At 44.1% G+C, this 26,377-nt stretch overlaps 1 protein-coding gene across 17 annotated transcripts in view; it reads left to right on the plus strand.

Annotated features, from left to right (window-relative positions):
• Positions 1–19,057, plus strand: part of LOC106587529 (SRY-box transcription factor 6) — a 194,768-nt gene extending 175,711 nt beyond the window's left edge. For 12 of the 17 annotated variants that reach the window (XM_045689258.2, XM_045689256.2, XM_045689255.2 and 9 more), the window contains 4 exons: positions 822–927; positions 10,519–10,761; positions 12,124–12,340; positions 13,438–19,057. In XM_045689258.2, coding sequence (XP_045545214.1) covers positions 822–927; positions 10,519–10,761; positions 12,124–12,340; positions 13,438–13,750 — 879 coding nt within the window. In that variant the 3' untranslated portion in view covers positions 13,751–19,057. The remainder of the gene's footprint in view (positions 1–821; positions 928–10,518; positions 10,762–12,123; positions 12,341–13,437) is intronic. The other 5 variants (XM_045689262.2, XM_045689263.2, XM_045689269.2 and 2 more) reach the window with 2 other exon arrangements.
• Positions 19,058–26,377: the final 7,320 nt, after the last annotated feature.

Consider the following 26,377-nt stretch of genomic DNA (forward strand, 5'->3'; position numbering starts at 1 on the left):
GAGCAGCAGTCGGCACTCTCCCCCTGCATAATACATTAAGTGTAATGTGCAGCAACTATTCAGAGGGCCCCGAAAGCTGTTATTTTATTCTGTAAATGCACACGGACATGACATTTAATATTGTCACAGGCGAACGGAATGAACGGGTTTCATTGTGCGTCAAGTACAACATGATGCCAAGTTTAATCTAAGCTTAAAGCAACATGACAAAAGGGAGAACACGGTGTGTTCTATAAAGCATGAGCCCTGAATACGTGATGGCTGCTGAGCTCTGGGCGCTAGCTGCAGACAGACAGACAGACAGACAGACAGACAGACAGACAGACAGACAGACAGACAGACAGACAGACAGACAGACAGACAGACAGACAGACAGACAGACAGACAGACAGACAGACAGACAGACAGACAGACAGACAGCAAAGATTACAGAGGGAAAACCTGAGCGCTGCAAAGAGAGGGCCCCAGTCCCTATTGTGTGCTGGGGATCACAAAGTATTCCTCTGTAACTCTATTTACAGCACCCCTGGCTCCTACTGTCTCTACCTCCCTCCCTCCTGTCATACATTATAGCATCTGCTGAATGCAGGCAGGGATGATAAAGGCAAGCTCAATCCACTTCCATCATGTCAAAGGAGTGGCTCTACAATAGAGCTAGCAGTTATTTCAAAGAACTAACGTGTTTCAGAAATGACTCATTCAGTTATTCTACTGATCAGCTATTCTCTTGATATGGAAAGAGATGTACTGTATATGCAGCCGTTTGTTCAGGTTCCTCATTGTCTCTCTCTCTCTTTCCTCTCTGTTTCTGTGTACTGTAGGAGCGGGCACATTTTGAGAGCCTTGGCCACCATCTTAGCAAACTGGGCGAGGATGGCAAAATTGGCCACAGAGTCATCGACCTCACCAGGCCAGAGGATCTGGATGGTAAGTACACACTTCTCTCCTATAGTTTTCCCATGCTGAAAAGCCATCCAGTCAGTTCTATGTAACAGTGAATTCTTCAGACTGCTGCCTGGATTCCCCCCCAGTGCACAGTGTGTTCCTATAGTGGACCAGAGAGAGGTGAGGGCTGCCAGAGCAGTAGACCAGGGGGAGCTGGGTTGGGGGGATAGTGGTTTTTGAAGGCGCCCACCGCTCCCTGGTTTTCACAGGTAGGTGAGGGGAGGACAGGGTGCCTGAGGACAAAGCTGGCCCTTCTCCAGGCCTGGCCCCGGCTGCCGCTGCACTTGTTTGAGATCCTGGGCACAGAGGTGTAAATTCGTGTAGCACCCGTGTGACAAAGCGTCATCTCCCTTTGTGGGCCTGGAGCGTAAACAGTGGCGAGGAATGCCTCGATGCGCCAATGTTTGTCTGACGTAAATATTTGTGTCAGTTTCCATGGCACTTCAGAGCCCCGAGCAGAGGGAAAATGAATCAGGCTCACCTTTAATAGCTGAAACATTCTCAAGATGGTGGGAGAGATATTTCTCAGGACAATACAAGAGCACTCGCCTCATTAGATCCCTTCTAAAAGCCATTTTAAAACATTTCTCACAAATTTCCCCATTTCCCAACATTCACAACAAAATAATTACAACACACAACATTTCACAAATTGTATGGTCTACCTCACATAAACCTGCTTGTTGACAAAGTCAAAGAACTGAAACATAAATTACTTGTCATGTCTGCTTTCACATCACACCCATAAATTCAGGATTAGAGGTGCAGTTAGTGGCCATAGAGGCATAGTTCCCACGTCGTCTCCGCAGCTGACTCTGTCCCACCCCTCTGGCCCTCAGGGCAGATGTTCTCTAGGTCCTCAGCCTCTCCCAGTTACCCCAGTGGGAACCTTTCTTCTGTGGCTACTGTGGAGTCAGGACAGGAGCAAGGCGCGCACCAGCCCCTGTCGTCAGGGATCAATTGTGTCCTTTTATGTCCTGTGCAGGGCCGAGGGAAAGGCCAGCGCCAGACGCCTCTGGGAAGTGAGTTCCCAGCGGGCTGTGGATTAGGAGGAGGCAGGGAGGAGAGGAGAGGCAGGGCCCACGGAGGTCCTCTTCCCAGGGGGAGAGAGAGAGTGGTGGCTAGAAGCCAGAGACATGCACATAGCTCACCAACACAGTCACCATTTCATCTATCTCCACAAATATATCTGTCTGTTTCAACAGCACCACCAGATGAATGATGTGAACAGGGTTTTAACATGATGCCCACCACATTAAAGCCCCTTTTTACAACTACAATCTGTTTACTTTGGAGAACAAGATCTGTGTTAACTTTTGAGGTTCTTGTTTGGAGGAATTATGTTGAGCAAATCTAAGAAAATACATGTTTACTATGAGAATGGATAGGATATAACAATTATAATAAGATTATTATCATTATTTACTTTAATTATTTGCCATTTTCAAATAATCATAGCTGTCAACAGCATTTTCAACCGCTTACCCTTAAGTAATTTCTTGAGGGAGAGTCAGGTACTACATGTAAATATGATTCATTATTTTAAAGCAGGGACTTTTTATCCTGCAACACGGTATTCCACAGCAGCACAGAGTGTACTGCAGACACCTTTCTGCACCCCAACATGAGGAAAACTACTGGTAGTGTCTGAATATACCTGAACAGGCTGTAGAAGCTACCTAGTGACTGTAGGTCTGTCAGGGCAGGGGTCAATCTCCCTGCAGAGGAGAAACAGTGTTATTCAGCAGACCACTGTACAGCAGGCCTCGCTGCAGTTCACAGAAAGCTTTAGGTTGCTTAAACTAATATTTGCAAAGCATGCAGCAACCAAATTAACAGCTGCCAAAGTTCTAACGAGGGCCATTGGAAAATAGTGGCGTGGTATGGGAATAGATAGAATTTCCTTCATTTTGGAAAGCCACGAGCCACATGCATCAGCTCACCGCAAAGTCATTAGGTCTTTTTAAGCTCAGATGAAAAACATGAACAAATACCACAAAAGGCCTCAACCCAGCCTCTTTGTTCATTCACATATGGCTTGGTAGAAGTAGAATGGCACGCGGGTTGTGTGTTTGTCTAAAGCGCCTCCGCCAGAGAGGGTCCTGGGAGAACAAAGGAGGCGTTGAAAGATGTAGGGAGGCAGGTAACAGAGTTAATCTGAACGTACAGCACAATATCAGCCAAGGAGAAATAAGCAAGGCAGCTTGGCTAAGTAGAAATAGGCTAATAGACTTCTTATGGGGTAGGAGGGGCAGTAGTGCTGTACTTTTGTTGTACAGTAACAGACAGTGATGTTGTGTTTATTTGTCTTGGTAGCTCAGAGCTGTTGTTCAGTTTATTATCAGATGATTGTTTTGAGAGGTTCATGTTGTTGTTTTCCTTCCTAACCAGAGGTTCATGTTGTTGTTTTCCTTCCTAACCAGAGGTTCATGTTGTTGTTTTCCTTCCTAACCAGAGGTTCATGTTGTTGTTTTCCTTCCTAACCAGAGGTTCATGTTGTTGTTTTCCTTCCTAACCAGAGGTTCATGTTGTTGTTTCCCTTCCTAACCAGAGGTTCATGTTGTTGTTTTCCTTCCTAACCAGAGGTTCATGTTGTTTTCCTTCCTAACCAGAGGTTCATGTTGTTGTTTCCCTTCCTAACCAGAGGTTCATGTTGTTGTTTCCCTTCCTAACCAGAGGTTCATGTTGTTGTTTTCCTTCCTAACCAGAGGTTCATGTTGTTGTTTTCCTTCCTAACCAGAGGTTCATGTTGTTTTCCTTCCTAACCAGAGGTTCATGTTGTTGTTTCCCTTCCTAACCAGAGGTTCATGTTGTTGTTTCCCTTCCTAACCAGAGGTTCATGTTGTTGTTTTCCTTCCTAACCAGAGGTTCATGTTGTTGTTTCCCTTCCTAACCAGAGGTTCATGTGAATTATAGGCTGACTTTTATTGCCCTGAATGTTCCCATAAGAGGCTATTTGTTCGAGTTCAAACTAGGTGGTTTAGACATAAGACCATATCAGTTATAACTGTAATGTATTAGATCAATTAGAGTGTCCCTTTGTGAAGTTGGTTGATTCCCAACACAATGAATTCAAATGGTTTTTGATGAAAGGATAAAACATTACATTTGCAAACATTTACTTGATTCAGACAATTCAGACAATTCCCTTTATACAGTTCACGTTTGATTTCCAATAGTTCTGTTTTGTTCATATAGGCCTATCCTTGGAGATTAGTGTGCCTGTGCCTGTGTGCCTGTGTGTGTCATTCCCATAGTCTGTTAGGATGGGGAGTTGGTTTTGCATGTCAGCCCAGGTTGCCCAGGTTTTATTGATTCATTCTGGAATAGTGAGATGTGAACAGGAATGCACCTTGCCCCACTTTAAGGCTGATGGCATGCGAGAGGAGATGGAGGAGACAAAAGTAAGAGCTATTCTGTAGCATGCAAGTGCTAACATGTCAGCTTTTCCTTTACACACACAGAGAAATGGAAGAATTCAAAGCATCCAACTGGCATGTAATTGTTTAATTAGCGGACTATGAACCACGGCTTGAATAGAGGCACTGAGCACTGCATGTGTCATATCTGTCCATACACTGCATGTGTCATATCTGTCCATACACTGCATGTGTCATATCTGTCCATACACTGCATGTGTCATATCTGTCCATATACTGCATGTGTCATATCTGTCCATACACTGCATGTGTCATATCTGTCCATACACTGCATGTGTCATATCTGTCCATACACTGCATATGTCATATCTGTCCATACACTGCATGTGTCATATCTGTCCATACACTGCATGTGTCATATCTGTCCATACACTGAATGTGTCATATCTGTCCATACACTGCATGTGTCATATCTGTCCATACACTGCATGTGTCATATCTGTCCATACACTGCATGTGTCATATCTGTCCATACACTGCATGTGTCATATCTGTCCATACACTGCATGTGTCATATCTGTCCATATACTGCATGTGTCATATCTGTCCATACACTGCATGTGTCATATCTGTCCATACACTGCATGTGTCATATCTGTCCATATACTGCATGTGTCATATCTGTCCATACACTGCATGTGTCATATCTGTCCATACACTGCATGTGCATATCTGTCCATACACTGCATGTGGGCTGATCCCCTCCCTTGGAGGGAGAGGCCCTATTGTCAGCAGTAAATACCTTTAGTGAGAGGTGTTTGATTTGATCCCACTGGGCGTGGAGCAGGGAGGGCTTGGCAGGTCGGAGTGATTGTTGCCTGCTCACTGAGGCAGATCCTCCTGAGCAGATTCCGGGGTGACAGTCGGTGTTACCCTCAGAACAAAGCCGAGGGGAAGAGGGAGAGAGGGGCAGCACAGCCCTCTGTCTCTGCTCGGCACAGGGTCCAGTCTGAACCTGCAGCACACAGGTGTCGTAGGCTGCTGGGCTTCACTACACTCTCTCTGTTTTTTCTCCTTTCTTTCCCTCTCTCTTCTTCATTTTGCCTCCATCTCGGACTTCTTTCTCGTTTCCCTCTTTCGCTCTTCCCCTCTCTCCTTCTCCCCTGCTCTCTCTCTCTCTCTCTCTCTCTCTCTCTCTCTCTCTCTCTCTCTCTCTCTCTCTCTCTCTCTCTCTCTCTATCCCCTCACCTTCTCTCTCGCTCCCTACCCCCCCTCTCTCTCTATCCCCCTCTCCTTCTCTCTCTCTCTCCCTGCCCCTCTCTCTCTCTCTCCTTCTCTTTCTCTCTCTCTATCCCCCTCTCCTTCTCTCTCTCGCACTCTCTCACTGTCTCTCTCTCTTGCCTTACCCGCCCTCTCTCTCTCGCTCTCTCTCTCTCTATCCCTCTCTCTCTCTCTCTCTCCCCCTCTGTCTCTCTCTGTAATTCACGCTGCTCATCTCAGTGTCTGTGGGAGAAACAAATTAAAAGCAGATTCTCATATCGCTCCGTCACATTGAGCTGCAGGCCTCATGAATCACAATAAATTCGATTAGGCAGCCCTCCCCGTTCGCCCCCTCCCCAGCCCCAACCCTGGGGGCTGCCCTGTCACTGCTAAACATCTGTATTTATTTATACAATCACACACCTAACTAACTGCTTCCCCAACGTGCCGCTCCTCCCCAAAAAATCTATTAATGCTTGTTTGTAAATGTCAGAACAGTGTTGGGTGTTTTATTGAAGAGAGAAAACAGCATTGTTGTAAATTGCGTGTTACCCTTGTGGGGTGATGCTTGGTGAGCTATAGGCCCTGCTGCTGCTGCCAGCTCCCTCAGTGGCTGCTGCTGCTTCTGATTAGGACACATCATGATTACCCTGCAGGGCCAATGAGAGGGGGGCAGGGACCACCCATGTGACCATACACAAGCACTGTGGCAGGGACGGACGTGGTCCTCTGTCCCGCGGCTCTTAGCAACCACCTTCTAGCCCAGGGTCAGGCTCATTTCTGCTCCCAGCTCCAAGTCCCAACACTGACAGACAGAGCCCTCAGCCCTGAGTCTGGTTCTGAATCTGGGTCTGCTTAGCTTGTCAACACTCCGTTCCACACTCACACAAAGCCACCAGGATGTTATAATACTGTTTAGAGGAGCCATAGATTTCCCTTTCATGGCCTGCTGGTGCAGATACGAACTGGAGAAGAAGTTCTCCTCCTCGTCTTCCGCCTGACGAACCAGAACCCAGGGCTTCACGGGCCTCATCTCTAATGAACTGATTCAAGTGGTTTGTTTCCTGGCGCTGGTGTCAGGGTGGCGGGCCGTGTTGTGTCCCCCTCCTTGTAAGAGGCTCACCTCTGCCCGTATGCATGCATGCCAGTATATAAATTGCTGAATCAGTGTCAGTGGCAGAGTAATGGCACGGGGGGCTTCGTAAATTAGAGCGAGCGATCCCGGGGCGCAGACACTGGCTGTCGTGTCTGAGTGAGCGCTGCGCTCCTGCCCTAATGAATACCTTCATCTGGCCTGGCAGTCAGCAGATTGGCCTACGTTGATGGATACTGTCAGCCCCACGCCACACCACATTTCATTGCACAATAAACATGGCTGTCAAAACCAAACAAAGTGAAATCAATTCATCCTGCACAGTGAGTGCGTGCTAAATGAAATGAATGTACTGTGGGGACGGTGGCAGCAGAGGTAGTGTATTATTTCCTGAATCCTGACGGCGTAAAGCAGGGAGGTAAAGACATATAGGTTTTTCTCAACCAGGCACGTGTACAGGTATGTGTGTGTTAATGGGGATACTTCGGGATTTTGACAGTGAGGCCTTTTATCTACTTCCCCAGAGTCAGATGGACTAGTGGATACCATTTGTATGTCTCTGTGTTCAGTATGAAGGAAGTTAGAGGTAGTTTAGCGAGTCAATGCTAATTAGCGTTAGCTAGCAGATACCCATAGACATCCAGTCATTACGTTAGCAATTGTGCTAGAGCTAGTTAGCAACTTTCTTCAAATTGCACCCAGAGACATAAAAAGGGCATCCATAAGTTGACTCTGGGGAAGAAGATAAGGAGCATTGCCAAAATCCTGAAGTATTCCTTTAAGGAGAGATAAAAGGTGTGAGAGGATTTTTTGTCTTGTGTGTATGTCTGTTGAGAAACAGGATTTTTACATCAAGTTGGAGAAGAAAGGCTGGGCTCTAGAAGAGCTTGTTGACCGGGGTCTCTCCCCAGGGCTCTGAAGGAGGATGATCATATGAACAGTATGGTGCAGGCCAGTCTGAGCCAGAGAGGTAGCTATATCCATCCATGCACAGTGCAGAGCAGGCAGATGACAGCCGTATGACCGTCAGATGCCTGATATGACTGTGGCTCTGAGACTGTTGCCTGGCGGAGGCTAAATGACAAGAGCTGAGTCCCCAGGGCTCTGGCTGACGTACCGTGATGGTGTGAAGAGGCAAATTGCTCTGGCCTTCCAGATAAAGGGAAGCCTTTCTGGATCATAAATGTGTCGGTATGACTGTTAAACATGAGCTGGTGTAAATGGATTTGGAGGCCCTATATGGAGGCACAGCCCAGTGGGGGCCTGGGAGAATAGGGCCTCCTGCTGGACGGCCGGACCTCAGCTGGAGTCGCCCCTGAGTCCCAGCCAAGCCTCAGCCGAGTCCCAGGCCTCGCTCTTAGAGATCAGGCCTACCACCACAGGACCTCCATCCCCTTATCAGTCTGGATATGGCTGTCCACCCCAAGCCCAGCGGGACGTGTGTGTGTGTGTGTGTGTGTGTGTGTGTGCGTCCGTGCGTGTTGTCTCTCACCTGCTGTTTCCTTAAACAGTCTCCTATAGATAGTTAAAGCTCTATCTAAAGTTGAGCCAGTCCTCTTCCCGCCATGTCTTACTTTAGGGCTTATCTCTGCACTGTGCTGAATAGAGCCAGTGAATGAGTCTGTGGATAGTGAATTCATCACAGAGTAGCGCTACCCTCCATTACTCATTAACAGTTTGATTTTGTTTATCAACTGAAATAATACTAGAAATCAAAGTGCAGGTAACGTGTGCCAAGATGGAGGGCTAGTAGAAGATCCTAATGAGAACACTTCACATGTGGATGATGAAATATGCATGAGTCATCCTAAGCTTTCCTTTCCAGATTTTGGATCATTAAAGATGGATGGTAGCATATGGAAAGCTTTTTTTGTCTTATTTTTCAAGCCTTGTTTATCAACATGTTTTTGTTTGTTTAAATATTCATACAGCTTTTATTTAATTCTTTCACATCTTACATATAAAAGGAAGCAAATGCGCATGCAAGCAGAAATCATTATCAGGCTGATGTACAGTTTAATACGGAGAGAGAGAGAAACTCTTCTCACATGCTGATTGTGAATGGCCTGATTGAGAAACAGCACTTTACTGAGGAGTTCTGTGTGTGTCGGTATGCTCTCTCATCGCACACTAAATGGGTGTGCGGGGGGGGGGGGGGGGGGGTATGTGTATGTGCTAGTTAGAATGGGCTTAAGAAGAAGAATGTTATATTAAGCACTTGGCAGAGTCTCTTCCCTCCTTGATTGTATTTTTCTTAGAAGCACAGCCTCACACACCATATTTGTTATTTAAGTTGGCATTCTTGCTTGTTTTAAAGAAACTTCTGGAACTTCAGTTTGGAACGTATGGGGCTGAATATAGAAGTGTGAATGCTTGTCGAGCCCCAGACAAAATATTTAACAGGCAGCTAAGTCATGGTTCTCTTCTCTTGGGTTTGGATATATGTGTTGATCCGTAGGGTGGCTCCCCTGCTCTCACAATGTCCACTTGTTCTACATTCAAAACATGCTCGTCAAATCCAGTCGTCAGAGCCAGTCTGGTCCAGTGGAAAGGAACCTTGAGAACTCAATTTCCTTCACCTTGTAGTGTAGCACCAAACCTACCCCTGGTCTTGTCTTAGTCCAGCTCCAGCACCAATCCTACCCTACCCCTGGTCTGGTCTCAGTCCAGCACCAACCCAACCCAACCCCTGGTCTGGTCTCAGTCTAGCACCAACCCAACCCAACCCTACCCCTGGTCTGGTCTCAGTCCAGCACCAACCCAACCCAACCCCTGGTCTGGTCTCAGTCCAGCACCAACCCAACCCAACCCTACCCCTGGTCTGGTCTCAGTCCAGCCCCAGCACCAACCCTACCCTACCCCTGGTCTGGTCTCAGTCCATCCCCAGCACCAACCCTACCCTACCCCTGGTCTGGTCTTAGTCTATCTCCAGCACCAACCCTATCCTACCCCTGGTCTGGTCTCAGTCCAGCTCCAGCACCAACCCTACCCCTGGTCTGGTCTCAGTCCATCTCCAGCACCAACCCTACCCTACCCCTGGTCTGGTCTCAGTCCAGCTCCAGTACCAACCTTACCCTACCCCTGGTCTGGTCTCAGTCCCTCCCCAGCACCAATCCTACCCCTGGTCTGGTCTCAGTTCATCCCCAGCACCAACCCTACCCCTGGTCTGGTCTCAGTCCAGCCCCAGAACCAATCCTACCCCTGGTCTGGTCTCAGTCCAGCTCCAGCACCAACCCTACCCTACCCCTGGTCTAGTCTCAGTCCATCCCCAGCACCAACCCTACCCCTGGTCTGGTCTCAGTCCAGCCCAGCACCAATCCTACCCCTGGTCTGGTCTCAGTCCAGCTCCAGCACCAACCCTACCCCTGGTCTGGTCTCAGTCCCTCCCCAGCACCAATCCTACCCCTGGTCTAGTCTCAGTCCAGCCCCAGCACCAACCCTACCCCTGGTCTGGTCTCAGTCCATCTCCAGCACCAACCCTACCCTACCCCTGGTCTGGTCTGGTCTGTCCAGCTCCAGCACCAACCCTACCCCTGGTCTGGTCTCAGTCCATCTCCAGCTCCAGCACCAACCCTATCCCTGGTCTGGTCTGTCCAGCTCCAGCACCAACCCTACCCTACCCCTGGTCTGGTCTGTCCAGCTCCAGCACCAACCCTACCCCTGGTCTAGTTTGATCCCAGTCTCAGCCCCAGTCTCAGTCCCAGTCCCAGTCTCAGTCTCAGTCTCAGTAGTAGTGATGACAGCCCATTGGGTATGGGGGTTGAACGTGGCTCGTAGCAGTCGATTAATTGCTCGCCTCGCTCTCTCTTCTCCTTCTTGTTCCTACTCTGGTGTTTCCAGGGTGGAAAGCTCTGAATGGCTCTGGTACCGGAGCAGATAAACCACAACAGTATTATTGTTGGCCTACAGGAGGCGCCAGCACAGCCGAGGCACGGGTCTACAGGGAAGCCCGGGGGAGGAACAGCAACGAGCCCCACATCAAGAGACCCATGAACGCCTTCATGGTGTGGGCCAAAGATGAGCGCCGCAAGATCCTCCAAGCCTTCCCAGACATGCACAACTCCAACATCAGCAAGATCCTTGGTAAGCATTTCTTCTTTCTCTCTCTCTCTTCCAGCCATTACAGAGTCTGTTACAGTCTGTTAGCCTTCCTGTGTTAGATTATGTTTAAAAAAAATTCAGACCAAGTTGGAAGGAACAGGATCGGATTTGGTCAGAAAGTCAGGAAACTGGCATGAAAATATATATTTTTATAGGTTTGTTGAAACTAGCGTTCATAGGGTTGTCAATGAGAATTTTGTCTCTCCCACAGACACTGAAAAAACAGTCCTTATACACATGATATAATGAGTTTACTATTAAATGATGTTGTAGGCCTTCGTTAAAATTAAATGTTCCCTATTAAGCACAATGAGGTGAAACAATAGCAAGTGCCCAAAAGCGGCTTCCCTTTTGAAAGCCTGGTGTAGTATACTCCTCCTCAATAGCCCCCACCCCCCTCGCTCTCCTCTCTCCCACAAATCTCCCCTCAGCTGGGTATAAACACTAGGCTGTTTGGCTGTTGGCAATAGTGATAAACGTGTAGTGTTTAAACCACTATGTTAACAACAAGAAGAAACAGAACGCCATTCATGAAACAGTGGAACACTGTGGAGGCAAATTGCCTGGCGGACAGAATGAAACACGTTACTGTTCGTGACGGAAGACCCAGCGGTCTGGCGGTCCAGAGCTGAAATCTACAGTCGTTCATTGATATGTCGAAAATATTTGTTCTCCATTTAAAAAAGTCAATTTTTTCTAACTGCGCATTTGATTCATACAGGGTATAACTTAAAACCTTTAACAGTTTTAATCTCTCAATGACTTTTATGCTCAGCTGCCAGCTGAAGCCCACTATGGTTAATACCTGTCTATGTGGACATAAACATTTGTAGCCCGGTACCAGTGGGAGTGGGGGGTGAGGCGGAGGGAGGCGGAGGGTGGCATGTTGTCTGATTCGCCACAGTGGCTCAATCAGCCCTGGCTTACAGATGGATTTACCGCCATGTCACTGCCGTCAGTGTTTGCCATGAAAAATGACAGTGGTTAAATGGGTCTCGTCCCCACTGCACTGAGAGTCAATAGATCACAGCCTTTAAAAATGGCGTCACCCAGGCAAGAGCAGGAGCAGGACACACTAGAGATCAGCTAGAGTCTATTTACAGGCCTGGTGTAGTTTCTGTTAACTCACCCACAGCCCAGCCACTGGCTTTATGGGTTTACATGGTTACTACAGAGACCACAAAATAATATACTGTATCCACAATGGAAACACCTATTTGCATTGATATATCTATTGATGCTTATTAAGTAATTATTCCAAAGTCCTTTTTACACCTCTGTAGTGAAAATGTACATTCAAAGTGTATGTTTTACTGATATCTGTGTGTCTGTGCTGTGTTACAGGCTCTCGCTGGAAGTCTATGACCAACCAGGAGAAGCAGCCGTTCTATGAGGAGCAGGCCCGTCTCAGTAAGATCCACCTGGAGAAGTACCCCAACTACAAGTACAAGCCCCGGCCCAAGAGGACCTGCATCATCGACGGGAAGAAGCTCCGCATCGGCGAGTACAAGCAGATGATGCGCTCGCGACGACAAGAGATGAGGCAGTTCTTCACTGTGGGGTAGGTGCACAGTGAAGAACGCCAGGCTTAGAGCACAGGCGCGACACACACACACGTAGACACACAGCTAAATGACTCTTCTGAAATCATTTGGCTTTTTGCCTGAGAACAGACTCTCTCTTCACTGTGCTTACACTAAAGATGGTTGTAATGTGTCTGGTAACTTGTCACACTAAGCCCCTGACCTTCGAATCAACCCAATTCATCAACCCGTTAAATCATGTATGTTATACAGCCCTCAGAATAGATGAATAACGTTTTATCTAGTTTCCCTTTTCCGTAACAAAAAAAACGTGTTCTTTTTTTCTCCACGTGTAGTGATGACGGTGGCGATAGTTCGTCGTACGCAATTTCCAACCGATTTGCGGAGCATTAATGAAACCCCAAATCAAACACATTATCTCATCCACTTTACTGTCAAGTGTTTTTTAATAGTAGTGATTTATCAATTTGAGACAATAGCCCACAGCGATAGCAGAGAAAGAGATGCCAACATTATTACAGGATATAAAGCATAAGTATAGATTTACAGAGGGCTGGAGGGCAGCTGTCTGGAGCTTAACTTCCTAATTTACTGCGTGTGGTCAGTAAGGAGAAGGCTTCTCCAGGTGTTCCCTCATCACCCGTAAGCTATACGATCACTGGAGTATCAATCACTGCTAAAACACCAGATGAGAGAGAGAGAGAGCACTAACCACCAATCGGCTTTATGTTACCAATAAACTGGGTGCCGTTTCAGAACGACTCAGAACGGTGCTGTCTGGACAACTGTTCTCCCAAATCATTTTCACAGAACCATTGGCTGAGAACACACCTCTGTGGAGAACAGTTAATCCAGCTAGCTCTCAGTTTAAGTGCTGAAGTGGAGGTGTCTTTAGGGTTGACTCGAGCAGCACACACACTGTCAGCATTCTTTCCATTTGCTCATCCCATGTGATTCTAATTGTTTTCCTTTATACATATTTGAAGTAAAGCCTTTTTCCATTTAAAAAAGAACACAGAACTGATATTGTTATGAGAAGTCTGGATTATAATGATGAAACAGGAACAAACTTATCTAATGGTCTCTCTCACTGTCCTTCGTTTTCTCCCTACAGGCAACAACCGCAAATCCCCATCAGCACCAGCGCCGGCGTGGTCTACCCTGGGGCCATAACCATGGCAACAACCACACCCTCCCCTCACATGACGTCGGAGTGCTCCAGCGCCTCAGCAAGCCCGGAGCCGGCCATTCCCGTCATCCAGAGCACCTACAACATGAAGATAGAGCCCAGTGCCATGTTAACCAACGACCCCATCATCAACGGAGGGGTAGATGAGATGGACATGTACGAGGACTTTGACGAGGAGCCCAAATCGGACTACAGCAGTGAGACTGAGACACTGGAGCCCATCGTCAGCGCCAACTGAGGCCTCTCAACACCTGAGCCGAGACATACACACATTCATACTGGAGAACCATCCCCAGGGCAGAAGACTGACTGAAGGAGGAGAAACAGAAGAACAAAAAAAATACAGAACAAAAAAGAACTGGTTCTGTTGATTTATCATTTAGGAGCCTGCATGCATATGTGGCTGCGTCAGAATCAACAGCTAAAGGTCTTAAATGTTTCTTACAGTGTGTGAAGCAGTTTGGTTTAGTTCGTTTAGTTTTTTGTTTTTTATTATCTCATTGTTTATTTTTTGTGTTTTCTTCATTGACATTTACACAATTAGGTTATTGCCTATACAACTTTGGATGACAGGACTTGAAATGTAACATTTGATATGAATCCATAATTCTTACAGTCTTACTTTTTTTCTTATGATATACATATTTTTTTCTCTTCAGTTAAATGCTTTTAATAGATTTCATTACTGTTTTTGATGGGAGTTATATATTCTCACTCAGGTATGCTGTGCCAGCCAACAGCTTGTGAATGTTTTAAATCTGAATTTATTTGAAACTATTTAGAAAGCAAAATATTTGGAAATTCATATTAACTAAAAACAAACAAACAGAACAATTCCACAATTCTGGGACATAATCAGACTCCCTTATTATTAATTGTATTAGTATTATTATTATAATAATTATTATTGGTATTATTAACATACTGTACAATTTTGTGCAGATGTGCTAAACATTTCAAGGTTTTTTTCTCTTAAATAATTTGTTTGAGTCTCGAGGGAGAGACTCGAGTCTTAGACAATCTCTTAATATCTTAGTGCGGCTTCAAAATCCAGTTTCTATATATACCTTCTATATTGAAACACTCAGGAATCTGGAGACAGTGTGCTGTGTCTAGGGCAGGAACAGGAAGTGATGCAATAGCTTCAGGTGTGGTTGTTCATAATGGCAGCTGTTCTCCATGGAGACCAATGCGGTGACCAACAGGCCCTTCTCCCCCTGTCCCTCTCCAGCTCATGTCACTAGCCCAGTCTAACACAGAGCACTGTAACACTCCCCTCACACTCTCTGCTCATTCTTCAACTCAGTCTTACCAAGTTCTTAATCAGAGTGATTGTAATCAGGCCAGAATTCCAAGGGGCCAAAGGCATCCAATCTGTGGGATTGGAAAGGCAGCGAACGGCAGCTTTGGGGGCATTATAATCACAAATTGCTGTTTTACAATGTGTAGCTACAGTACATTCGGTTGAACACTTTAGCCCCTACTGGAGCGGCAAGTTTTAAAGTCTTTGGTCTTACATTTTTTTTGTTAAATCTTAAGTATTTTTTCAACATTGTAAATCTTAAATTGACACGAGAAGGTCTTAAAGCAGAGTTAACTACTGCAGCAGTCTTAAGAGAAGAGGCAGTGTGTGAGGGAATAACATCGTGTTTTTATTAAAGGAGGGTTACAGACAAAGTATTACATTCTAACAAGTCATATTAAACACAACAGTATTTCATTCATAAGTCACACCAGATATGAGATGGTGATTCTCTACATTCATGCACTTAGATATTAACACTTACTACTTCATTTTTCAACTAAGTTAATATTTTATATTGAACAAAATTTGTGTTGTTTTATAATGACCAGTTGCCTATTTTATATAAAGTTAAACTTAAGTATTTTAGAGCAATTGAAAATGCACTTCTGTATTTTATTTATATACAGACAATGAATATGACATATAGCACAATCAGTCAGCTCTTAATCTTGTGACAATCAGTCACAAACTCAAAGTCCTTTACCTCTTGAATGTTTTTTTTTTACCAGCTGAACAGATCCCAGGTTGTTACCTATGGAGAAACAGCTAGAGATGGCCAGCAGTCAAGGCCCTACTGTCCATAATACAGCCCTCCTACAGGCCAGAAGGACTAAGTGCCTCCCTCTCTGCCCTGCCCCTGCCCTGTCTCGACCCCTGCCCATGGCAACCCCCACACCCAGGGGGTGCCATCTGGCTCAGAGTGGCAGACAGCGCTAGGCTGGGGAGAGGAGAGAGGGGGAACAATAAGGACGGGGCACGTAGAGCTTATTGTGCTCTCCATCAAAGCACAGACAGTGAGGCCTCCACCCCGTCTCCCACCCTGGCCCAGCCACTAGGCGCTGGCGAGCAGATGGAACAAGTACATCAAGCTGTGGGGGATTATTAAAATGACTGACGAGTGGATATCATCTCAAATGCAGCATTATTAATGCATGAGCCCGGCTATTCTCCTCCCGTGCCCTTGAACCTGTCCATTTCAGACCAAGCCCAGAGGTTTCAAATGATCTAAATGGCTGGTCACCAGTGCTGTCTGTCTGCATGGCCAGGACTCCCTCCTACTGCTGGTCACTGCATTACTCTCCCAGGTCTAATTGATACAGATGGCTCTTTAGTACTTTTAATTTTACTCGACCCATTCAGAGCTGGATTTTATTGTGTTGTGTCCACGTTTGAAAGCATTTATCTTAAGTCTTAGAAGTTTTTAAGCACCTCATTATTCATTTCCATTTCAGTTTCTTTTTCTTTTTTTGGTTGGTTGGTTTCTTTGTTGCTATTGTTGTTTTAAGGTACAATGCTTTTTTCTAGGATTTCCTCCCATACACAAACCTAAACGGATTTCCCTCCAGGTCAACATGTCTAGGTTTTTAAGCTGTTACTTCTGTTTGCTGGTTGATTGGTTGATTTGTACGTGATTTGTACATATTTCTATGTCCATGCCTAACCAATTCAGTGTGCTGGTAGTTACAAAAGGACTGTTGATAGGACTGAAACTTGACTGCGCTTGTATAACAAAAAAAAATACAAAAAAACGAAGAACTTATATCTCGCAAGGAGTCAAAGTGTTATAAGCACTGGATATAAATTGTATTTTTATCAATTCTGACTAATGTGAAGCTGTTGTACCAGAAAAAAACCTGAATGAACAAAAGTCACGACGACTTGGACTCGTGGGCTCGTTCTCACAATTACCAGATTTGAATAATTTTTCAGTCTACTTGTTTTGTTTATTTATGCAAAGACATGTGTAGTGAATGAATACTTTGTCTAAGCTCCAGGGCCACCAAGGGGAGAGAGACAGCGCGCGAGAGACTGAGCAGTAAACTCGACAGAAGGCTTGCATAGTAACTGGTTAGCTGAGAAACACCGGATTTCAGACACGCATTTTATTGGTCACATATGTTTTGTGTTGTATATTGTATTTGAAGCTATATAGTGAGTATAGACATTTTATTGTATTTATTAGCCACTGGTGGCTCTAAAATTGTCAGTAGAACATAATGAAAGGACAATCAGAGAGAGAAAAAAAGATGTTTAATGAATTGGAGCTTCATTTTTCAGTAAATTCACCATTTCATTATAGATTTTATTGTAAATACAACATAGGAAATAGAATTATATTTTTGTTCATAAGTACTTAGTGAAGTATAAGTTATGTATTTGACTGTTATTTTTTTCTTCCTTTTTTACATTAGTGTATGTTGAACCATGTTCTTAAAACTGACAGGACGGAGCTGTAGCTGAGATAGACAGACAGGCCCCTTCTTGCTAGCGTTTCAATGACCTCCCTCAGACAATTCAAGGAGCCAATCAAAACCCAAGCTGTACTCCTTAGCCTTGGACAAACATTAAGGACAAACGTTTTTTTAAATAAATAACTTCATTTTTATCTAATTACATGCACAGTTGGTACAAATAAAGTATTCTGTATCTTTCATAGGGACAGTGCTAAAATTCATCTGAACAACAAGCAGTTAAGATGTATCCGTTTTTATTATACAACTTGCGTTTGCAATCATGACTCAATCCTAGCGACATACCTTATCACTTGTGTTTTGTGTTTTTCACAGCCCTCAGTGGTTATACTGTTATGTGTCAAATTTGAACGGAGAGGTTGATAGTAGCATAAATGAATAGCTACATTTTAATTGCACATCCGCATGCATTTGTTACATTTAAAATTAGAATGACCCAAGAGGATTTTATTCATTGGCAATTTTACACAAGTTCTTGGGGAGCTGAAATTGAAGGGAGTGTGCAAATATTTATTAGTTTTAACGTGGCACAATGCAGAGCCACTCGTGTGTATTCTAGGCCTATACTCTTTTTGTCCTTTTCTATGTGTTGCTGACCTTTTTAAAGGTAGCCCATCCAGCCATCAGCAAAGTGTAGTCATGACCTTTTCTATTAATCCATCTGTCTCTCAGCCATGTAAATGCGAACAAGATTCAACAACTGAAGACTAAGCTTGTATGCTGTTTCAATAACTTAATAACTGTAATTATTTTTTCTGTCATTGAACTTTGTGATGTATATGGTGGGAATGTTCTCTGTGTTAATTTAATTAGCACAATTCACTGACATGCTGGACTGACATGCTAGCTGCTGTTCAGGAGTGTAACATTTGCTGTTGGGGACAACTTATACAGTTGTCAATGGTACTTTGCTTTCTAGATTTATTTTTTGTCTCTCAAGCAACACTGTGTGTGGCTCTTCTGTCGCTGGGGCTGTTGCTGTTTTGAAAGCGCTGGCAGACTGATACAGTTTTCTGCGTAGTTTTCTTGGCAGGTACCTAGGCCCATGGCAGGTATTGTTTGGGCGTAACTAGAGAAAATGAAATAGTGTCTGTTGCTGCTTTGAAAAAAAGTTTTAATTCTGAAAATGTAAATAGTTTATCATAATATCTTGTACAGTCCAGTGTAAAGTTTTTAATTGAACTTAAAAAAAAAGGTTGCCATCACATTTGTGTTCACTTTCTTCTTCATACAGTACAAAAGGACAGCTACTTGCTGAGGATATTATTGTTAAATTAAAAAAAGGAAAAGGTACTAAAATATTTTATTTCGCTTGGCTTCAAAATGTAAACCAGCAAGTCTTTGGTTTCCATGTGCAGTATTGACGTGAGGTAAACTTAAGGTGAAATAATTCTACAGTGGTATGTATTGGAGACCAGTCTCCTCTGTGTTGGTAGTATTAATACACTATATCAAATAAATACACCAGATGACTGACACATTTGGGTGTATCTAGGCACCTTAGTAATGTGTGCAAATATCTAGGTTGTGTTCCCCACAGGATGCATTCAGGCATATTGTAATGTAACATCATCTTTCTATATGTACTCAATCCATTGATGTAACAAGGCAGGAATGGGTTGTTTAACTGCCTGTTTAAGCTCATTTACCTCAAGAGTTTCCTCCTTTTGCGTAAAAGAGTAAGAAATTGTGTGACAAAGTCTCACCATCACTCCCATCTTTTGTACTGCTGTTGACACTTACAAATTAAAGAGACATTTTGTTTTAAGATCCGAGTCTCTATTTTGTTGTTGTTGTGCGTTGATTGTCCATTGATTTCCCATGCTACATTGATTTCTCTTGGTACTTTTCAACATTTTATTTTCTACTGCAGTGTGGGATTGCATTTTTTAAGGACAATTATTTACCTAAGGTGGCCCATAAGTCATAGTTTATCATTAGAGTGAGTGCCACAAACTGATGTTCACATTAACTAATGGTAGAGATTATATTATTGTATGGTGTCCATTTTCAGACATCCTCAACCCCATGCCTAAAATATTATATGTTACTCAAACAAACAAACAAATGTTTATTACCTTTTTGTCTCTGAAACCCTGCAGCATCCCAGCCCTCCGGTCCAATGAGAAGAGACCATTAGGGAGACAGAGAGAGCATGCAGGTAAGGTGTGTAGAGGACCTGTGAACTATCGCCAGGTAGACGTTCAGAGGGCAAGGCCCAGTGTGTGTGCTCCTGCAGCCAGACACAGACAGGTTTATGTGCCAAGCTGAGCCAGAGGAAAGGTCAGGCAGGGAGCGATCAACTCAGACGACGTGTGGTCATTCATCTCCTTGGATCCCTGCCATCCATGGCTCATCAACATCTTGCTAGGCCTAGGGTCGAGGGTAACAAGATGGAGTCATTTTTAGGCAAGGTTTCAGGAAACAACAACCTTTCAGAGGTGTTTGATTCCAAGACAATTAACAACACTGTGGTCTTATATTTATTTTGAGATGACGTTTCTGATATACACTACAGTTGTCATTGTTTCAAGTTGATATAAACATGCAGTCATTTCTCTGCTGCCATAAACAGTCCCTCTTTCCATTCACAAAAAAACGATTTGCAGTTATGGTGAGTGATATATCAGGGCTGTAAATAAAATGCATATCCATGGTGTATACGGTTCAGCAGGGAGGAAATCTGCTTTTCCTTTCTTCAAACTTCTGTTTGCTGGAGTAAAAAAATACAAAATAAATAAAGGTTCTGGAACAGGAGCCATTTCCAAACATTTTGGAAAACCATTTAAGTGTCTTTTGTTCTGTTCATCAATCTTTTTTTGTCTTTTACCAGTGTGCTGCCTGTTAGCTGTCCTCCTGAGAGCGTAAAAGCCCCAGTTTAACTGCGGCGTGTATAATAGACGCCTCTGTCAGCTCTCTCCAGCAGAAGCGCCCAGCGGTAGATGGAAAATTAGACATATACCGCTGCACAATAAATCTTATAGTAATTCTCCAAGCTTGCATTACGAATAATGGCCAGGAGAAAAGCCCTGTGCTTTGTGTATTTCTCTTTAAGTTACTGTGCATGGGTGTGTGGGTGTACAACATTAAAATGATACTGGGCCTGTGACATTTTAATCTTGAGTGAAAGACAATAATTCTAATTTCCTTTGGCCCATATTTTTTATCTTCGATGTGCCATGCTTTTTTCTATGCTTGCCAGATGGGAGAAGGGGGTCGGGGAGGGGGGGTTAAGAGGTCTAGTGAGGTATGGAGACTAATGCCACTGCCTGTAAGTGGCCTGTTTAGATGAACTGTCACAGTGTTACTACAAACGTAGGTGTTTGGGCTGCAGATAATAATTAATACAGTGTTGCTTCTGCTGCACACTGGCAGGACTGCAATTTCACCACTCCGATGACTAAACATTGTAGGGGGGAGGCGCCTGGAACAATATTTTACTGTTCTGGAGTCCCTGTCTGTCCTTGCGCTCCACGGCATGGCCACTGAGCCCAGTGAATCAGTCAGAGAGCGCCGGCTCCACAAGCACAGCTGCTATTTATCTGATTTTCTCATTAGACTTGACTCATGACTTTATTGTAGGCCGACTGCCTTTGGCAGAGCTACTGCAATGCTGAAGTATTACTCTCTCTCTCTCTGAGCAGTTTGAGTGCTGCTCTCCCTCGCGATCTGCAGGTACTTCAATCTATGTATGGTTTTACTCTGTCAATCTGACTATTAAAGAAGAATATTTCATGGATTTCATGATAAAATTAATTTCAATATTTTTGGGAGTGAGACACACTGACGGACCAGATACCCAGCATATGTATCCAATAGAAATACACTGTGTACAAAACATTAAGAACATCTTCACTTTCCATGACAAAGACTGACCAGATGAATCCAGGTGAAAGCTACAATCCCTTATTGATGTAACTTGTTAAATCCACTTCAATCAGTGTAGATAAAGGGGAGGAGACAGGTTAAAGAATTATTTTAAAGCTTTGAGTCAATTGAGACCCGTGTGGCTCAGTTGGTAGAGCATGGTCGAGCAAAGCTGTTAAAAAGAGAACATTGTATTATTTCTTTGTACTCCCTGACGAAGGCCATGCAGCCGAAACGCGTCGGATTTTTAAAAACATTGTTTCTATTGAACATGCCATACTAATAAAGACATTTTAATCTATTATATGAAGAGTGCCTTGGTCCTCCTTTCTTTTTGATGGTAGAGCATGGTGTTTGCAACGCCAGGGTTGTGGGTTCGATTCCCACGGGGGACCAGTACGGGGAAAAAATGTATGAAATGTATGCATTCACTACTGTAAGTCGCTCTGCATAAGAGCGTCTGCTAAATGACTAAAATGTAAATGTAAAAAATGAGACACGGATTTTGTATGTGTGCCATTCAGAGGATGAATGTGCAAGACAAAAGATTTAAGTGTTTTTGAACGAGGTATGGTAGTAGGTGCCAGGTGCACAGGTTTGTGTCAACAACTGCAACACTGCTGGATTTTTCACTATCAATGGTTTCATGTGTGTATAAAAAAAAAACGGTATTTTTATTTCAGCTTTATTTAACCCGGTAGGCCAGTTGAGAACAAGTTCTCATTTACAACTGCGACCTGGCCAAGATAAAGCAAAGCAGTTCAACACACACAACAACACAGAGTTACACATGGAATAAACAAACGTACAGTCAATAACACAATATAAAAAGTCTATATTCAGTGTGTGCAAATGGCATAAGGAGGTAAGGCAATAAATAGGCCGTAGTAGCGAAGTAATTGCAATTTAGCAAATTAACAATGGAGTGATAGATGTGCAGATGATGATGTGCAAGTAGAAATACTGGTGTGCAAAAGAGTAAAAAAAAGTAAATAAAACAATATGGGGATGAGGTAGGTAGTTGGATGGGCTATTTACAGATGGGCTGTGAACAGCTGCAGCGATCGGTAAGCTGCACAGAGAGCTGATGTTAAAGTTAGTGAGGGAGATATAAGTCTCCAACTTCAGCGATTTTTGCAATTTGTTCCAGTCATTGGCAGCAGAGAACTGGAAGGAAAGGCGGCCAAAGGAGGTGTTGGCTTTGGGTAAGACCAGTGAGATATACCTGCTGGAGTGCGTGCTACAGGTGAGTGTTGTTATGGTGACCAGTGAGCTGAGATAAGGTGGAGCTTTACCTAGCAGAGACTTATAGATGGCCAGTGGGTTTGGTGACAAATATGTAGCGAGGGCCAGCCAACGAGAGCATACAGGTCGCAGTGGTAGGTGGTATATGGGGCTTTGGTGACAAAACGGATGGCACTGTGATAGACTGCATCCAGTTTGCTGAGTAGAGTGTTGGAGGCTATTTTGTAAATGACATCGCCGAAGTCGAGGATCGGTAGGATAGTCAGTTTAACGAGGGTATGTTTGGCAGCGTGAGTGAAGGAGGCTTTGTTGCAAAATAGGAAGCCGATTCTAGATTTAATTTTGGATTGGAGATGTTTAATATGAGTCTGGAAGGAGAGTTTACAGTCTAGCCAGACTCCTAGGTATTTGTAGTTGTCCACATATTCTAAGTCAGAACCATCCAGAGTAGTGATGGTAGTCGGCAGGTGGGTTTGGGCAGCGATCGGTTGAAGAGCATGCATTTAGCCATGGAAGGAGTTTTGTATTGCATTGAAGCTTGTTTGGAAGTTTGTTAACACAGTGTCCAAAGAAGGGCCAGATGTATACAGAATGGTGTCGTCTGCGTAGAGGTGAATCAGAGAATCACCCGCAGCAAGAGCGACATCATTGATATATACAGAGAAAAGAGTTGGCCCGAGAATTGAACCCTGTGGTACCCCCATAGAGACTGCCAGAGGTCTGGACAACAGGCCCTCCGATTTGACACACTGAACTCTATCTGAGAAGTAGTTGGTGAACCAGGCGAGGCAGCCATTTGAGAAACTTTGGCTGTTGAGTCTGCCGATAAGAAAGCGGTGATTGACAGAGTCGAAAGCCTTGGCCAGGTCGATGAAGATGGCTGCACAGTACTGTCTTTTGTCGATGGCGGTTATGATATTGTTTAGTACCTTGAGCATGGCTGAGGTGCACCCATGACCAGCTCGGAAACCGGATTGCACAGCGGAGAAGATACGGTGGGATTCGAAATGTTCAGTGATCTGTTTGTTAACTTGGCTTTCGAAGACTTTAGAAAGGCAGGGCAGGATGGATATAGGTCTGTAACAGTTTGGGTCTAGAGTATCACCCCCTTTAACCTCCCTGGGCGAGACCCTAGTCAAAAGCCAGTGGAATCGCGTGGCACGAAATACAAATACCTCAAAAATGCTATAACTTCAATTTCTCAAACATATGACTATTTTGCACCATTTTAAAGACAAGACTCTCGTTAATCTAACCACATTGTCCGATTTCAAAAAGGCTTCACAGCGAAAGCAAAACATTAGATTATGTCAGGAGAGTACCCTGCCAAAAATAATCACACAGCCATTTTCAAAGCAAGCATATATGTCACAAAAACCAAAACCACAGCTAAATGCAGCACTAACCTTTGATGATCTTCATCAGATGACACTCCTAGGACATTATGTTATACAATGCACGCATGTTTTGTTCAATCAAGTTCATATTTATATAAAAAAACAGCTTTTTACATTAGCATGTGATGTTCAGAACTAGCAAACCCACTGAAAACTTCCGGTGAATTTACTAAATTACTCATGATAAACGTTCACAAAATACATAACAATTATTTTAAGAATTATAGATACAGAACTCCTTTATGCAATCGCGGTGTCAGATTTTAAAATAGCTTTTCGGCGAAAACACATTTTGCAATATTCTGAGTACATAGCTCGGCCATCACGGCTAGCTATTTTGACACCCACCAAGTTTGGGACTCACTAAACTCCGAATTGCTATTAGAAAAATGTGATTACCTTTGCTGTTCTTCGTCAGAATGCACTCCCAGGACTTCTACTTCAACAACAAATGTTGTTTTGGTTCCAAATAATCCATAGTAATATTCAAATAGCTCCGTTTTGTTCGTGCATTCAGGTCACTATCCGAAGGGTGACGCGCGAGCGCATTTCGTGACAAAAAAATTCAAAATATTCCATTACCGTACTTAGAAGCATGTCAAACGCTGTTTAAAATCTTTTTTTATGCTATTTTTCTCATAAAATAGTGATAATATTCCAACCGGGCAGCGTTGTATTCATTCAAAGGCTGAAAGAAAAAAATAGAGAATTCTCGGGACCGCGCATCTCCAGTGTCACTGTCCCCAGGCTGACCACTCACAAACTCTCCTGCTGTTCTTCGCCCAGAGACAGCAGACACCCCATTCCACTTTCTGGCAGCTTTAGAGAGCCAATGGGAGCCTTAGAAAGTGTCACGTTACAGCACAGATGCTGTATTTTTGATAGAGATGCAACAGAAGGACAACAAATTGTCAGACAGGGCATTTCCTGGATGGAATCTTCTCAGGTTTTGGCCTACCATATGAGTTATGTTATACTCACAGATACCATTCAAACAGTTTTAGAAACTTTTGAGTGTTTTCTATTCAAATCTACTAATTATATGCATATTCTCATTTCTGGGCAAGAGTAGTAACCAGTTTAAATCGGGTACGTTTTTTTATCCGGCCGTGCAAATACTATTCGGAAGGTGTTCCTAATGTTTGGCATAGTCAGTGTAAATTGTACGAAGAAGGAGATTTCAGCACTGCCAGGTATGGCCAATATGAACAATGTTGAGAAAACCCAAGAAGATAACTCCACTCATTATTATGACTATTGAGATATGTTATGTCTTTGTAAATTGGTGATGTCAGTTCAGATTTCTTTGTACAAGTTAATATATTGTGTAGATAAGAAGAATTCCCTCAGAACTTTGACTTGGCTTCCCTCTCTGAGTTATCGGACATGCATACATATGTAAGGACGGCCCAGGCCCTCAGCCATTTTTTAATCCTTGGAGGTGAAGGACTTAAGAAATCTTGCTAATTTCACAGATGGTTTAAAATAGATTAGTGTGGAGTAGCAGCTCCCGGAGATGGGCCGACCCACCAGGCTCCCTGTGCAGCTGCCAAAACTCTGCACCGCCGACACTCGCAAGTGCCTTCCAAAAGTCCTGCAAGGTTAAACTCAAACTTTACCATCCTAATGCACCACCTGACTAGTGATTTACTGTATCTCACCTCTTTTGAGCTCTCTCACATTCTCTCTGTCTTGAAGACGTACAATGAACTTCCTATGTCTGACTGATACGTGCCTCTCTTATATGAGAGCTTTATAATGCAGTAGACTTGCCAATTCCAGTTGCAATTAGTTTTTCTAGCTTCCCATTGGCATGGGTTGCCAGCTGTTGTATATGGCAGAACATAGACACATTCCTCTGAGTATCCCAGGCTGTGGTTCAGTTTCCCCCACACAGTAAGAAATCATTATCATCTTGTGTTCGTTCTTTGTTTCTTTTACCATTTTCTGGCCTCAGTTACTTTCAGAAGCCTTCTCCAGATTGTTTAGATTGTGTACAGATCCAGAGTTCTGAGTTCTTGTGCTTGGGAAATAAAACCCGTCCCTCATTTTCTATCAAAACAATGGCTGCAAGCACAAAGGTCCTCACATTGAAATGAATGAACTCACTTGGCTGAGAAAGGCCATCTTTAATTGTATAACTTGTGTCCTGCCCCATCAATCGTTTGGCACAATGTGTCTGAGAGCCAAGTCTCTATAAGGGAGAAAGGAGAGTCTGCATGGTGTGCTGTGCTGGGTTGGCCAAGCCTGCTGATAGAGCCGGGCCATGTCCGAGAAGGCAAGACACAACTCTGGCCAGGCTCAAAGGGCCCAGCTTGGAGTTAATGTGGGAACACAATGGGTCTGGGTGAAAAACCCGACATGGTTTTGTTGGACTTGTCATTCCTCAGTGCATAGCTGTGAGGAAAGCCTAGGAACCATCTGAATGTTGTTTGTGATTTTTTTAATGAGCCATATTTGGGCCAGCTTTCACAAGGCCTTTGTGAGGAGGCTTTAACAATGGAAAGACGTTTTGAGAAGTGACACACACTATGGCTGCGGCCAGACCTTCTTGGACCTGCCACATTGGGGGGTTGGCT

The sequence above is a fragment of the Salmo salar genome, chromosome 11, assembly GCF_965601325.2.
Source record: "Salmo salar chromosome 11, fSalSal1, whole genome shotgun sequence".
Taxonomy (NCBI): domain Eukaryota; kingdom Metazoa; phylum Chordata; class Actinopteri; order Salmoniformes; family Salmonidae; genus Salmo; species Salmo salar.